The sequence below is a fragment of the Strix aluco genome, chromosome 9 (genome assembly GCF_031877795.1).
Source record: "Strix aluco isolate bStrAlu1 chromosome 9, bStrAlu1.hap1, whole genome shotgun sequence".
Taxonomy (NCBI): domain Eukaryota; kingdom Metazoa; phylum Chordata; class Aves; order Strigiformes; family Strigidae; genus Strix; species Strix aluco.
This window is the reverse complement of record NC_133939.1, coordinates 18,681,496-18,695,692: the sequence shown is the minus strand read 5'-3', so window position 1 is coordinate 18,695,692 and position 14,197 is coordinate 18,681,496. Positions and strand designations below refer to the sequence as shown.

Sequence of the window (14,197 nt, the reverse complement as noted above, 5' to 3'; positions counted from 1 at the left end):
TCAAGAGGCTGCGGGTATAACTCATTCCTTTGCAGAGGTTAGCACAAGGCCAAGGCACCACATAAGTCCCACTTGAGCCTGTAGGGTTTTATTTCGGTGCCTTGGCCTTGTCTCAGGACTTCTGCAATACCACGGCTTTCTGCCAGATCTCTGCATGTGTTCACATTTCGACCTGTGTGTTTTTAGTGTCAGCTGGAGTCTTGTGGAGGTGTGAAAAAAGTCTTGTGCCAAAATGGCTGGAGCATCCAGGGGCTCTGGACTTTTTTTTGGGGCACTTAAAATTCTCATTATTGTTGTTATTATTTATCAGTCATCTGCACTGTTTGTATATACTATAGCTTGTATTTACTAGCTCCTAGGCATTGCAACCTTTGTGCGCTCAGCTGCATGTCTTCAAAGCTCCACCTGAACTACACAGCCATTTCAGTTGAGAAATGGTTTTGTAAGCAGAAATGGACGGCAGCAGATGACAGCTTTCACTTGGTGCTGACAGTTGCTTTGCCATAATTACTGTTTTCATTCTTCCTATATCAATAGGATGGGTTCCTGGCAACTGAGGTTGGTATTTGTGTTACCTTTAAGACCAGCATGTATAAGTCCAGCCATTTAATTTAATGAAACTTCTTTTGGCATGTCTCCTGGCACTTGTCCAGTTATATACTCATTTTTCTCAGCTGCTGAGCGTGCTCAAATACTGGGGAGAAAGATTAAGAGCTTTTAAGGATGCCAGGAGTGTGGAGAAAAATAACTTTCAGTGTTTGTCCAGAGCTGCTGCAGTTGTTTCTGCCGACAGCCTGCCATCAAGCAAGGTCCTCTGTGCTGAAATGCATGTTCAAGCAATAACTTCTTAGGTGCAGTTGGATTCTGGTGCTTCTTTCTTGATAATCCAGGGTAAAACTTAATTTCTGAAGGAATGTGTTCAGGGGAAAGGGGCATTTAGACTGAAAAGACTTATAGACACAACTGCACCCCAAAAAAGAATCGTAAAGGAGCCTCACATTTCAATGTGAGAATGGGGAGAGAAGACACTTTGCAGGAACTGGTTTGGGTAGGAGCATCCTTGCATGCAAGCAGGTTGCTGGGAGATATCCTGCTATTGCTTCCTTGTCAGGCCGGCCAAACTCAGCAGCACAGTGACTCCTTTGGAAGTCTGTTCTGGCTTTAAAAGAAAATGCCTTTCACTTTATAGGTAGGGATGTACTTTCAAATCTCGGTCTTGGTTTGCTTTTGTTCAAAGTGTATGTTAAAACTGGGAGCTAGGAAAGTGCATGTGTGGTGACCGAGTTCAAATGTGTAGGTCCTAGCAGGATTCTGTGAGGGCGGCATGTTTGTGAGTTTCAGAATTCACAAAAAGAGCCTTTGGCTCGCTCTTCTCAAAATGGAGCTTCATCCACATGTGCTCCACAGTCAAGCCTTGATGGAGGAATTGCTTGTTTTTTCAGTTTACTTTTCTGAGTAATAGTTAACATAGAAAAGCTATCTAGATGTGTGGGGTGAAGTTTCCCTTTCATTCCTACAACATGGAAAGCTTCATCTTTTTTGAAGAGTAGGAAAAGCAAGGATGAGATTATCATGGTGAAAGGTAGTTTTTAAAATATAAATCTGTCATTTTGGAAAATAACTGAATAATTGCTCTTGTGCACATACAGACCAGCACTGCATTTGGCAGGCCAGCAGATGCAGCAGTCTCACTGTTCTGGAATAAAAAGGACAAATCTGGTGACAATCAGAAAGCTTTGTGTTCCACAAGATGACCAAAATACTGCAGTGCTCCACATCGTGCCAGACCACAATCTTTCTCTGTCTCATCTCCTCTCTCTGCTCCTTTGTGCATGGTTTTCTCTTATTTACTGTTATGCCAAATACCTTCATGATCATAGGTGGGAAGATTTGGGGGTTTTTTGCTGCAGTTTCTATTCTTCTTTTTTCACTGCCAAATCCTGGGGCCCATATGTGAACAGCAGCACACATGTTTATTTAGAAGACTTCCTTTACGTGGTCTGCCACCATTTGTTTAAAATGTGGATTTGCCAGAAGATCCCTGCTGCCAGATACCAGAGGTGGCCCGTGCTTTAATGGGGAGGGAAGGTTTCTCCAATACTCTGCTGTGGAACACATTTACCATCAATATTCCCAGGGAGTATCTGCACAGCCTTTAAGGGTTTCACTGGAAAACACTTTTTCATTTTCAGTAAGATTTCGTGTGGTGGGTTTCACCCTGCTGAGCACTGTTTTCAGAACAGTTTTTATTTCAATTTGCCATAGCATAGAATCATGGAATATCTTAAGTTGGAAAGGACCCATAACTATCAAGTCCAACTCCTATGACTGAAAGGTTTTCACAAAGTCTTCCAATGGCTACCAAGAAGGAGGGTTCTTGTCTCCAAGTGGGATCTTATATCCCGGCAAACATTTCTCTCGTATCAGAAGGGCTGCAGCTACCAGACTTTCAATCTAGTGAGCAGCACAGCTCATTATCCAAATGAGAAGGAATTAACCTTGTCAGTGAGGTACGACAGAGCTGAGCTATCCAGTGCCTGGAGTGCTCCAGCTGAGATGGGAGTGCTTGCTGGTGTGGGGAGGGGGCTGGTGGGGAAGGTATTCTTCATACCTCCACCTAGTCATTCTCATTTTTGGTGTGGAAACTAATAGTGGATTTTTGCATGGTTTGGTTTGGTAGTGCTGTGCTTGCATGTGTTGTGAACTCCAGGCACTTGGATAGTGTTCTCGCTAGAGAACTGCCAAGAAGAAAATAAGCAAGAAAAAGTGTGGGATTAGGTATACAAAGATGTGCTGCGTTTGCTTTGCTTGCTCAGAGGGTGCAGTGCCTCCTGGCAGCCCCAGGGACCCCTCAGCTTTAGTGCAGGGGGTCTCCTGGCTTTGAAAAGGGGAGTGGTTGAGCTGTAATCAATATGGCCCTTTCACAGTAGGCACCATCCTGTCTCCCTAGAACCAGCTTCTGTTTTTTAAGTAATTAAAGTTTGAAGTGGGCTCAATGGATACTGCTTCTCTCCTTTTCCCCTTTGAGTGCTTTTTTCCTCTTGTATTTGTTACTGGAAATGGTATTGGGGCACCATTTGCACCCGTGAGACTGGGACACAGAAATGGGATTTCCCTATCAACTAGCTGTTTTCTCTTCTTGCCAAGCACTCACCTGTACTTGGGGCTTTCCAGCTTTCTAAATCTCTGTCGCATACCCTCACTGTAAGTGCTAAGACATCTGCTTTTCCCCTCCTGCAAAGCCCATACTGTGATCATGAAGGTGAAAAGTGACTGTTTCTTGGTGGCTGGTGAAGGGTCCTGTACATTCATCTTTTTCTTTTCTCTGGTTCCTTCTCTACAGTCTCCTTTCGGCCTGCTTCAGGAGTGAACTCATGGACTCAAGGAGAGACCCTCCCAAACAGACCGATGCCATCCTAAAACATTCCAGCCCCCCAAACCCATCAGTATATCCATAAACCGAGATGGTGGTGTCACTTTGCCCAGATGGCAGGACTAGGAACAGTGGGGCAAATACACAGCCTGATAGCAACAGAGTAAATAGAGAGAGTAATCTTCTGAAGGGACTCAAACTTTGCAGAAACAACAGACACTTCTACAGACCTCTTAGCTGTAGTCCATAGCATTGGGAGGTCAGGAACCACAATGTCGTCTGTCTTAGTGTAACGTTTTCTTCCTGTTTTTGTAATGTGTTGATACTCTTTCCTCTTACTTCTGTATTTGTGAAACTCAGCAGGGTTTCTCTGAGCAGGTCTCAATTTTAAAATGCCTCTTGTCTTGTTTAAATTAAAAAATGTGTTCATGGACTGGGGGGGGTGGAAGGGGGTGTGTGTTTAAACAGTCTGTGATAGTCAATTTGGCCTGTTTTAATGTTGGTCATGCAGTAATACTGCAAGTAACTGAAGTATTTGTACTGCTGGACAGAGGGAGGTAACAATTATATGAATTGGCACTGGTAAGAAATCGGTTTATTTTTTTTTCTGTAGAAATGCCCGCTAATTTGACATCATGAATTGTTTCCCCTTATTTCTAATCTTAAAGGGTCTGATCTGAAATACATCAAAATTGTAGGGAAGACTGTGTGAGTTTGACTTTGCACCAGCACTGCTGGCATTAATCCAGCTTTGAATTTAGGAAGGTCCCTCCTGACTCTGCGGGCTCTATCCCAGTGGTGGGTTGAGCTGCACAAGTTGAATGTGAGGTTGAAGTCTTTCTGTGTAATGACATCCATGTGTGCCCAGTGTCTCTGTCCCTTTGCAGCTGAGGGTGTAAAGGCCAGTGTCCAAAACTGCTCATTGCCCTACCTGTGAAAAGGGGTCAGAGCTTGCCCCTTTCCTTGCAGATCTTCAGCAGTTATTAGATGTTGCCTTAGAGTTTTCATCAACCCTACTGTGTTTTACCACATCACTACAAACCTTGTTCAAAGGAAAGTGGTGCCAGCATATGTTGCAGCTGACTCCCCCAAGTGGCCTCAGGCCTTGCCCACCTTGTCCATTAATCCTGCAACCAGTGGCTTTTGCTTATCATGTCTGTGAAGTGCATCCTGGCTTAGCAATTCCTGCACAGAAGACTGTTTCTCAGAAAGGACTTGTAAATCCTCACACTGCTTGTATCAAATTCTACCTCTGAAAGCCATCCTTGAATAATTTGGAAACTTCATCTCTAAGTGTCAAGCCCAGACCAGCACAAAGGAGGAATGATAAACAGGCAAGAAACGTGCCATGGAACTAACGTGGCATTGCTGAGCATGGCACTAGGTGCGGGTACTGGTGATGAGGGTGAGCATGATGCCTGCTGTGGCATTCCCCACCGAGAGGTGTTCAGACATCCTTACGTGAAGAACAGCCTCTAACGCTGGTAGAGAAGTATCCTTCAATGCACGCTCTCAGGCAGTGGCATTTCTCCTGAGGAACCCTCTGATGTTCATGGCTGCAGGAAATAGGAATGTGAAGAAGTTACTGAAGGCACACCAGGAACACTGCTCCCTGTGGGCTGGTGTCCGCACAGATCAGCGGTGGTTGAGGAGCAGAGCTCGGTTACAAATGCCAGTGATCAGCAGCCCCTGAGAAACATGGGAAGCTGGATCAGTACTGATGGGGACCTATGTGCCTGCAGTGCAGTCTGTGCTGGATTTATCTGGGGCAGGTGCATACCCAGTTCTGACACACTTGTGGTTAGGCACAGCCTGAAGAGAAAGTGCCTCCCAGATGCAGAGTGGGCCTCCTGGCCACCCACCAAGGAAAAAAGCCTGATGCAGTGGGAGAAGACTCTTATCTCTGAACATCACATCATCCGCTTCCAGGCAGCAGAGCAGTGATCTGAGCAGGTGATGACTCGTACTAACACCTCCTTTGAGAGCCATATCCCATCTCTGGGTATCTCCTTCGATGTCTTAGCAAGACTTGTTCTACCATAGCAGTGTGGGGGAGGGCTGATGGAGAAGAGCCCTGAAAACTGTGATTAAATATAAATAATAACAAATTAAATACTAGCAGTGACTATTTCATACAGTTGCAGCTCTACCATTATTCCTCGTGTAAAACTAACCAAATCAAGTGCCTCTTTACTTTACCTGCAAACTGCAGGAAGTACTTCGAGATCACAAAGCAGATAACTATTGCTCTGTGCCTTATTTGGGAGAAGGAAGGCAACACTACTCCTTTCCCTGTGAGAGGTGCGAATCTGAACTGCAAATGCAGCCCAGGTGCAGGATTATGCTTGGCACTGTCAGTCTGTCCTTCCAATGAAGGTTTATTCCTGAATTTTGGTCTTGTCTGCTTATGGATGGCAATATAGAAATGCTGCGACAGGGACACGCTGATTTGTATCTACAGCTGTGCTCCAGGGCCTGTCCACCAGAAGATAAGACATCCACAGCCCGCACCAGGAGATTCCAGCTCATGCTCCAGTTCATCATTTGGTCTGACCTCTAGGAAATCTCTTGTACCTTGATGGGCAATACAGTACCTGGGACTTCCACAAAACAAGAATATAAATTATTTGGATCCCGCGGTCCTCTGGAAAGGCTTTCCTATCTGTCCTCCTTACCTGTAAGAGGATGATGATTGTGAAACTGGTCTTAATGGTGACTTGATTTGCTCTCCAGCTACAAGGTAGATATCTTAGAAGGTGCATTTTTAAAATTTTCTTTTATCAAATAACCTAGAGCTGAAAGCAATTGGAGTTGATAAAAGAAGAAAACTTTTTCCTAGCTGTCTTTTGATTGCTTCTTTGTCATCTCAAAGATTCAGAAAAGTAAGCCTTTTCCTTTCAAGGAATAACTGAGTGGACTAATTAGGCCTTGTCAGTCAGGTCATAATAGTCTGTGTCAACTAGTTGATGTATATCCACTCCCTTCATTATAGCTCCATTCCCTGGAAAGCAGGTTGCATCCACTGCCTAGCTTGGGAAGTTCCCATACGTGAAATCTAAGGGTAGTCATTATCGCTATCCTTGTCCGTGTGCTGTAGTTGCTGTCTGCCCAGTGACCATCAGAGCTCCTCCTTTCCATGCTCCCAGTTAGTTACCAAGCCTACAGACCACTTGTGTGGTTGAAAAGATGCACTGTTGCCTGCTTTAGAATAAGAGCTGTTTGAGATGTGGAGAGCAAGGGCATCTCTCTGCTTCATGGGCCTTCAAATTGGATGAGTGCAAGTGAGCATCATCTGTCACTTGTGTGCCATTACTAGACTACATCAGTGACATCCCAGGGTTATTCAGCCCAGTGGGCAACCTTACTTGAAAAAATGTTGCAAATGGACATGTTGACCATGTGTGAACTTGGAATGTAATTCTTGCTGCACTTGCTGTAAGGAGAGGCAGGCCCAGAACTGGACAGCTTTGATTTCACTTTGGTCTCTCTGCACTGTGACTAGCTCTAGGTCTTCAAGGATAGCAAACTGTAGGCACAGGGGCTTGGGTGAGATCTTAAACTCTCTGAGTCTGAGCTGCCATATTCTTGCACTTAATGAACCTTTGATGTCATTTGCATTAAGGCTGCTTACATGACAGTGTGCTCATCTAATGTGAATGAGGACTCTGGGACTTGTCTACTGAATCAGGTAATTGGTCTATCCAAGCAGTTTCCTACCTCTGGTGAAGGGCTGATATCCAGTGAGCTGGAAAAGTGCAGAATTATACAAGGTAACCTGTGAACTGAACTGTGCTTCATATGTGGGAGAAGGAGGAAGTTCCTTCCTGACCTCTTGAGATGATCAGTATGTGCCTTGAAGCATGAGAGGTGATTGCCTTCATATGAGCTTGCATAACTACAAATGTTATTGGCTAAATAATTACATAGCCTCTTGAAGAGAGAAAAATCAGTTGCAGAATGTGACTCAGTGCCTTTCATATCAGACTGTTCCAAGAAGTATAATAGTCTCTTAATTGAAGTCCTTATACCTTGATATTAAAATGCATTTCATTGGCATTGATATCAAAGAAATGTTAATGCTCCTACTTCTAATCTTTCTTGAGATATAGTAAGTATAATTTTAATAAAAATCACTGTGCATGACATTCTTATAATACCTGTTTAAAAAAAAATTGAGAAAAAAGCAATATATTTTAAATGAATCCTCAAACACCATGTAGTCTGTGTGTTTAATACCAAAACATTTTCTTGTGTTTCTGAGGCTGTTGCTGCATTGATGTGTGACGTTAATTTTCAATAAAATTTTGCATCTTGGTTTATCGTGGGACTTTTATTTGGCTAGATGGCTCTCTTTAGACCTTTTACGTGTTTGCTCATGTGATGGAAATTTTTTTTTTATTGTTTTATTCACTTGAGCTTGATTGTCTTAATCTTGATTCTTAGCAGCAAGAAGGAGATAAGAATGGAGTCCTTAAGCTATATGTTAACGTAGGCATTTGTTTCCTGTAGCATAGGGTGCTTTGGGTTGGTTTGTGTTTGCTTGCTGGCTTATTTTTTTCCCCAAAATATTTTGTAGTCTCCTAACTAGCTTTGCTGAGATCACTGTTGCTGGTGGAGAGGGCAAAGTTAGGCCCACTACTGACCTCCTTGGAGAACGTTGTTTAATAGCAACAGAATCCTTTTTTTTTTTTTTTTTTTTTTAGAAAAGGTTTCTAGTCATGAGCTCTCTGAATAAAATCTGTCCTGCGCTTAAACAATGCAACTAAATCCTTCTTGGGAAGTCTTTATTGATTTGATCTGGAATTTCACTGTGTACATGGTGACCTCCTCACTTACATATTGTTCAGATTTTGCCCCAAGAGACTACTCAGGTGTATATTAATTGCAGCTGAACCTCAGTTAGGATAAGTGCCTGAACCTGTAAAGTAGAAATATTCATTTTGGCTCTAAATCCAGAAGCCTCTTAGTTTAAGGGTTGTGTCAGTGTGACTTGAATTTCATGGCTGGCCTCAACTTTCATAACTGGTGAATTGAAACCTCAGATCTGAATCATTCCCTTCACCCTGAAAAGTTGGGTCTGAACTTCATGGCTCGGTTTCACTTCCCCTTGGGAGTTGCTGCCATCGTTAATATTAATTTGTGAAGCTTCCTTGAGTCTATGAAGTTTGCTGGATCTTGTCCTGCATCTTCACTGCCAAAGGACAGTTCACACCCTTCTGTACCTCCTGTAATTGTGTAATTAAGGTAACATTTCTTCAGGGCCTTAGATACTCTAGCCTGTTAGCATAGATGTTTTCTCCACCCAACACTGCAAGTCTTAAAAGTGCAGGAAGCTGGAGACAATGTAATTGTATGAAACTTGACCTTGAGTGCTGAAGGTTTTAATAAATTACCTAGGAATAAGCCTTTTCTTTCTTTTACACTTTGCTTATTTGAAGTAATAAATGTTCTCTTTGCATAGAAGGAAAGCCAGTTCCCAGGAATTGGTATAACCAGTTATACCCAGACGAACAAGTTTCCCAATGGGAAATAAGATGGGAATGTGCCCTTGCACATTCACTGCGGGGTCACCGTGATATGGCCGAATGAGTGTTGGGCTCTGCGGTGAGCCAGGCGACCTCCGCTCTGCTGGGTGAGCACAGCTCGCGAGTGTATGTCGTGTTTGGGAAGCGTGCCCACTTCCCCAGCACCTTTGCCCAGTCTTACAAATGCCCCTGCTGTCAGAGAGAGAAAAACCTGCTCTCTTGTGGCATGGCGGTGCTCTGCCAATTGTGCTGTTGGACCTGCTTTAATGATCATTTTCTGCATATCTCAAATAAGACCCCACTGCAGATGGGATGCCGCAGCCGTAACGTGATCTGGGAACTGGGCCGCTGTTCAGAAGCAGTCTGGTCTTCACGCTCTGGATCACTTACGAGGCGGGATTACAGCTGGGACCCTTGGGGCTGGGCAGGGGGGAGCTCGCCAGCAAGCCTCTGTCCCAGTTCATGGATATGCTGGATGGAGTTTGGGGCTGTCTGGACTTGAGGGAGGCTAGTGCTGTTGTCAAGTGGTAGTAGGAATCTGATACTCTTTACTCTTTGCAAGCAGCCTGCAGGGTTTGGATATCAGGTATTCCTTAACACCAGCAAAAGCTGCATATTGGCATCCAGGCAGCTCTGACCATCTCAGTAGTGGTCCCTAAGGTGTGTGGAGTCTGTCTTGAGCAAAGAGCCTCTGGCTGTTGTACATACACCTGATAACAACTTGATTGTATGAATAACTAGGAGTTTTGGAGAAACCAAAGTGATAAGTGTGACCCAATCTGAAAATTATTTCTGCAGTCAGGTTTTAGGGGTAGTTAGGATGGTTTGAGATTTCTTCCTCAGTTCCTGTTCTTATGAAAAAAGTCTTTGACCACAAGGAGAGTTTAACTTAAAAATACTCATTTTGAGTTTTGGCAGCTCTTTGCTGGCTTTGCATGTGTTCTGTTCAACTGAAAAACTTACATAAAAACTTTTCCTTAAATAAAAAATTTGAACCGAAAGTAAAGCTTCCGTTTGTTGGTATTTCACCATTTGTTTTTTAAATACCCAGAACATCTGGGAAACTTCTTATTTCCTGTTGACTTTCTCTCTCCAATGATCTTTATCTGTGATGCTTCCATTGTGTTAGTGATTTCACTAGCAGTAGCTCACCACTGCCACAAACAGAGCACCTAGCCCCTTGGATGCGTGCTCTTAACAGCTGTCCTAACATCTCCTTGGTTTGCAGGACCTCCATGCAGTCGCAGTCATCCTATGGCTCCAACTCTCCACCACTCAGCAAAATGAACAGCATGAACAAGCTGCCCTCGGTCAGCCAGCTAATTAACCCCCAGCAGCGCAATGCCCTGACCCCAACCACCATCCCTGACGGCATGGGAACCAACAGTAAGAAACCCTCACTCCTTCTTCTCCTGTTCCGTGCATGCTCCCCACTAGTCTGGGCAAGGAGACTTGGCCTCTCCAAGTTCCTAGTGTTACGCTGGGGAGCCTGGAGTCATTTGCTGGGAATCTGCAGAGCGAAATATTGCTCACTGCTGTGCCACAGGGCAAGGCTTCAGTATCCTGCTCTGAGCCTCACAGGGGTGAACAGAGCTGCTTTTTGCTGCAGATCTGGCTGGCTGCACTGTTGTCTGTCTTTCAAGACTTGTTTCTTCTTCCTTTCCCAGCAGAGGAGATGCAAATGTTGGCAAAATTTTTTTCCCTCAGTTCAATTAAGACACTTCTTAGTTTCAAAGGAAATATCTGCATCTTGCAGCTCTGTATCCTGCTTCCTCCTGGCTGTTGAAGAGTGCCCAGCAGCCCTGTAAATCCAGGATGACAGACATGGTTCTGGGGGCTGAGTTTTGTTGTTTTGGTTTTTTTTTTTTTCTTTAATTTCAAAAGTGCTGGACTCTTGCCCACACCTGTTGCTGATCCCCTTTGGGTGCTCTTGGTGTCTCTGAAAACAAAGCTGTTTGGCTTCTGTATTGGGTTACTCTGCTGGCTCTGTCCCGTTCCTCTCCTACGGCAGGGAAAGCTGAGATGCCCGCAGCGTCTTAGGTTTCTACCGAGCCTGTTTGTAAGGGAAGGTGACGCGGCGGCGGCAGTGCTGCTGACAGTTGCTCCAGTGAGGGGAGAGATCCTGAAGGACTGTCTGTCATCTGGTCCTTGTGCAGTCATTGCAGCCCTGCCTGAAATTCCCTATGAACTCGCTCTGTGCGGGGCTTTGCAGGGGATTTAAGGCTGCTTCGGCTGCAGGTGCTGTCCTTTGGTGCTGGGGGTGAAGCAGGGGTCTGGGGATGCCTGGGTAACAATGTGCTGCTCCTTCTCTCCTCCAGTTCCCATGATGGGTACCCACATGGCCATGACCGGTGACATGAATGGCCTCAGCCCCACACAGGCGCTGCCTCCTCCCCTCTCCATGCCTTCAACGTCCCACTGCACCCCCCCTCCTCCGTACCCCACAGACTGCAGCATCGTCAGGTGAGCAGGAACAGGCTGCCCGGCGCACATTTCCCACCTGCAGGGAGCAGAGGCCTCGTGTCGGGAGCCTGAAGGGTCCTGCCGGGTCCCTCGCCCTATTCTCTAGGAGCACTGGATCCCAGTGGGTCTTGGCAGTCCTGGGGCTGGCACCCTCTGGGCACCGAGCCTCAAACCCCCACCTCCGAGCACCTGAGAGAAACAGGGACGTTAGGACTGCAAGAAAGCCCAGGGGTGCAGCATCTGTTGGACTGGTGGAGCTGAGGGCGCCAGGCAGTCTTGCAAACATTTCTTTTTTCTTTTTTTTTCTTTTTTTCCCCTTTACCCACTCAACAAGCTGTGGCTGGGGTCCGAAGCCGCTCTGCCCTCCATGAAGTCAAACAAGTTGAAAGATGCTACCCATAAAGGAGGAATCCTTTACACTTAGGGAGGAATGTACAGATTTGAAGTACTTTGTGTGCATGACATGTCTGAGCCCCAGACCCACCGCCTTGCTGAAGCCCTCTATCCATGCAGCAGGCTGCCACGGGCTCAGCCACCTTCTGGGTGAAGTGACCTGGCAGGAGGGTCCATATGAGCCTTCCTGCCCCAAGATCCAGGCTGTGCAGTACCAGCTCTTGACTAAGGCAGTGTGCTGCCATGAGGATTGTCTGCTGGGCGCTGAGCCGAAGGACTCCCTTGTTTGTTTGATGCGGCAGCGATGTGGCTTGCTGGCCTGGGATGTCTTGGAGAGGGTCAAGCCAAGGGTAAAAGCTTTGTTTCCTGTTGCTGCAGGTTGGCTGAGTGTTTGGTTTTTCTGTGGTTTAGGCTGTTGCAGCCAGGGTGATCCTTTTTTCTCTCTCCTTCCTTCCTTCCTCCTCTGCAGCTTCTTAGCGAGGTTGGGCTGCTCATCCTGTGTGGATTATTTCACGACCCAGGGGCTGACAACCATCTATCAGATTGAGCATTACTCCATGGATGTAAGTAACTCCTCACCATTTCCTTTGTTTGCACTCTTGACCCTGCTTTAGGAAGGGTCAGAAATCCAGACTCAGTATATTTTTATTTTTATATGATTAGTGTGATTTAAGGCTGTTGCACACAGAGAAGGTGAAGAGAGGCTGGACTCAGGGCCAGCATTGTAACTGCCTTGCCTGGCACAGAGAAAGAGTGTCTCCCCCTCCCCACCACTCTCTGTTTCAGCCCCCGAAGTGGACCCAGCCCACATGCCTATTAATTCTACAAGGCTTGGTTTCAGTTTACACTGCTCTGAAACACCTCACTTGCCTGCAGACAAGTAGGCTGTCCAGAAGTGGTCTGCATTTTTCCCTCCCTGCTTCTGTTTTCTGGCCTTACCTTAATGATCTTCCCTTGCCACTGGCATCTCAGCCCTGTTTTGGTTTTGTGGCTTTTTTTTTTTCTTTTCTCTTGCATGGCTTTTGCTGCAGGGTTGCTGCTTCCTCTCCTGCGCCATTGCTCTCCTCCGAGCTGGCTGTCCCATTTTTTTTCCCCAAGACTTTGCAAGGCTGTGGTGCTTTTGCTTCCTAGTATGGGCTGCCTTCCTTTTGCTGCTGCTCTAATTAGAAAAGCTGACCCAAATTAACCAAAGCTGGTTGCTAATTTTATCAGAAGCTGATATCATATTTCCCAGAGTTTAGTTAATGTTCCCCTCAGGTACTGCACCAAACATGATGGGATCTCAGAGTCCAAGTTTTCTAAGGTTATGTGTCTGTTCTTAAATTTTGGTTGTGTTCAAGTTAAGGCGGTTCCTATAGAGTCAGACCCAGAGCTTTGAATACTGGAGCTCAGATTTGGATTCTAAAATCCTTTTGCAGGCTTTCAAATAAACATGGAAGTTTTCAAAGCCATTGAACTTCCGCAGCCCAGCATCCCCCACCATAGACAACCAGCAGATCTCCCTGAGGTTGTCTTGGAGGTCTTGCAGTCCAGTTAAACATTTAGCTTTAGGTCACCTTATCTTATGCTTGAATGTGTGTTTTGTGTAACTTCAAAACAGACCTTGTGTCATAAGTCCTTGCTGCCTCATGGCTATACATGCTTGTTCAGAAGTGAACCACCACCTTCAGGATTAGTGGTTTGTCTTCTACAGTGCATCATGGCCACCTGGATTTTAGCAGCTTTGCTGGTTAATAGGCATTTTCAGGGTGGCCCAGAGGCTCCTTCTATTCCTGGAGACCAGCTTGGCCAGGGATTGCCCTGTTAAGCCCTCTACCTTGCCTTGCAGGATCTGGTGAGCCTCAAGATCCCGGAGCAGTTCCGCCATGCCATCTGGAAGGGCATCCTGGACCACCGGCAGCTCCATGACTTCTCCTCCCCTCCCCATCTCCTGCGCACCCCCAGCGGCGCCTCCACCGTCAGCGTGGGCTCCAGCGAAACCAGGGGGGAGCGGGTCATCGACGCGGTCCGCTTCACGCTCCGGCAGACCATTTCCTTCCCACCCCGCGACGAGTGGAATGACTTCAACTTCGACATGGATGCCCGGCGCAACAAACAGCAACGCATCAAGGAGGAAGGGGAGTGAGGCCCACAGACCCCACTCCACCCCGCCTCGGCCACAAACTGCTCAGCCCTTCATTTGTCTTCCTTCTGCTTGGTACTGCACCCCTGGACGAAGGGCGGAGGGAACCTTCTTGCTCACTCACGCTAGGTTATGCCCTTGATGCTGTCTAGGTCATACTCCTGGGCAGCAACCTCCACCCCAGCTCTTGCAAGGGGAAGAGCTGAGCGAAGGGGGAAGGCGGGTAGTATTTCCCTGAAAGCCGTTGACCTTCTTGAGAAGGCGTTGTTCTTGTTTCGTGTTTTCCTCTGGGGACAGGGCTTCTTTCCTTGACTTTTGAAT

General features: G+C 46.2%; 1 protein-coding gene across 3 annotated transcripts in view; it reads left to right on the top strand.

Moving 5' to 3' along the window:
- The window catches only part of TP63 (tumor protein p63), a 104,393-nt gene extending 90,514 nt beyond the window's left edge, over positions 1–13,879 (top strand). For 2 of the 3 annotated variants that reach the window (XM_074834554.1, XM_074834553.1), the window contains 4 exons: positions 10,127–10,284; positions 11,217–11,361; positions 12,224–12,317; positions 13,583–13,879. In XM_074834554.1, the coding sequence (XP_074690655.1) occupies positions 10,127–10,284; positions 11,217–11,361; positions 12,224–12,317; positions 13,583–13,879 (694 nt within the window). Of the gene's footprint in view, positions 1–3,343; positions 3,459–10,126; positions 10,285–11,216; positions 11,362–12,223; positions 12,318–13,582 lie in introns of those variants that run through there. The other variant, XM_074834555.1, reaches the window with a different exon arrangement.
- Positions 13,880–14,197: the final 318 nt, after the last annotated feature.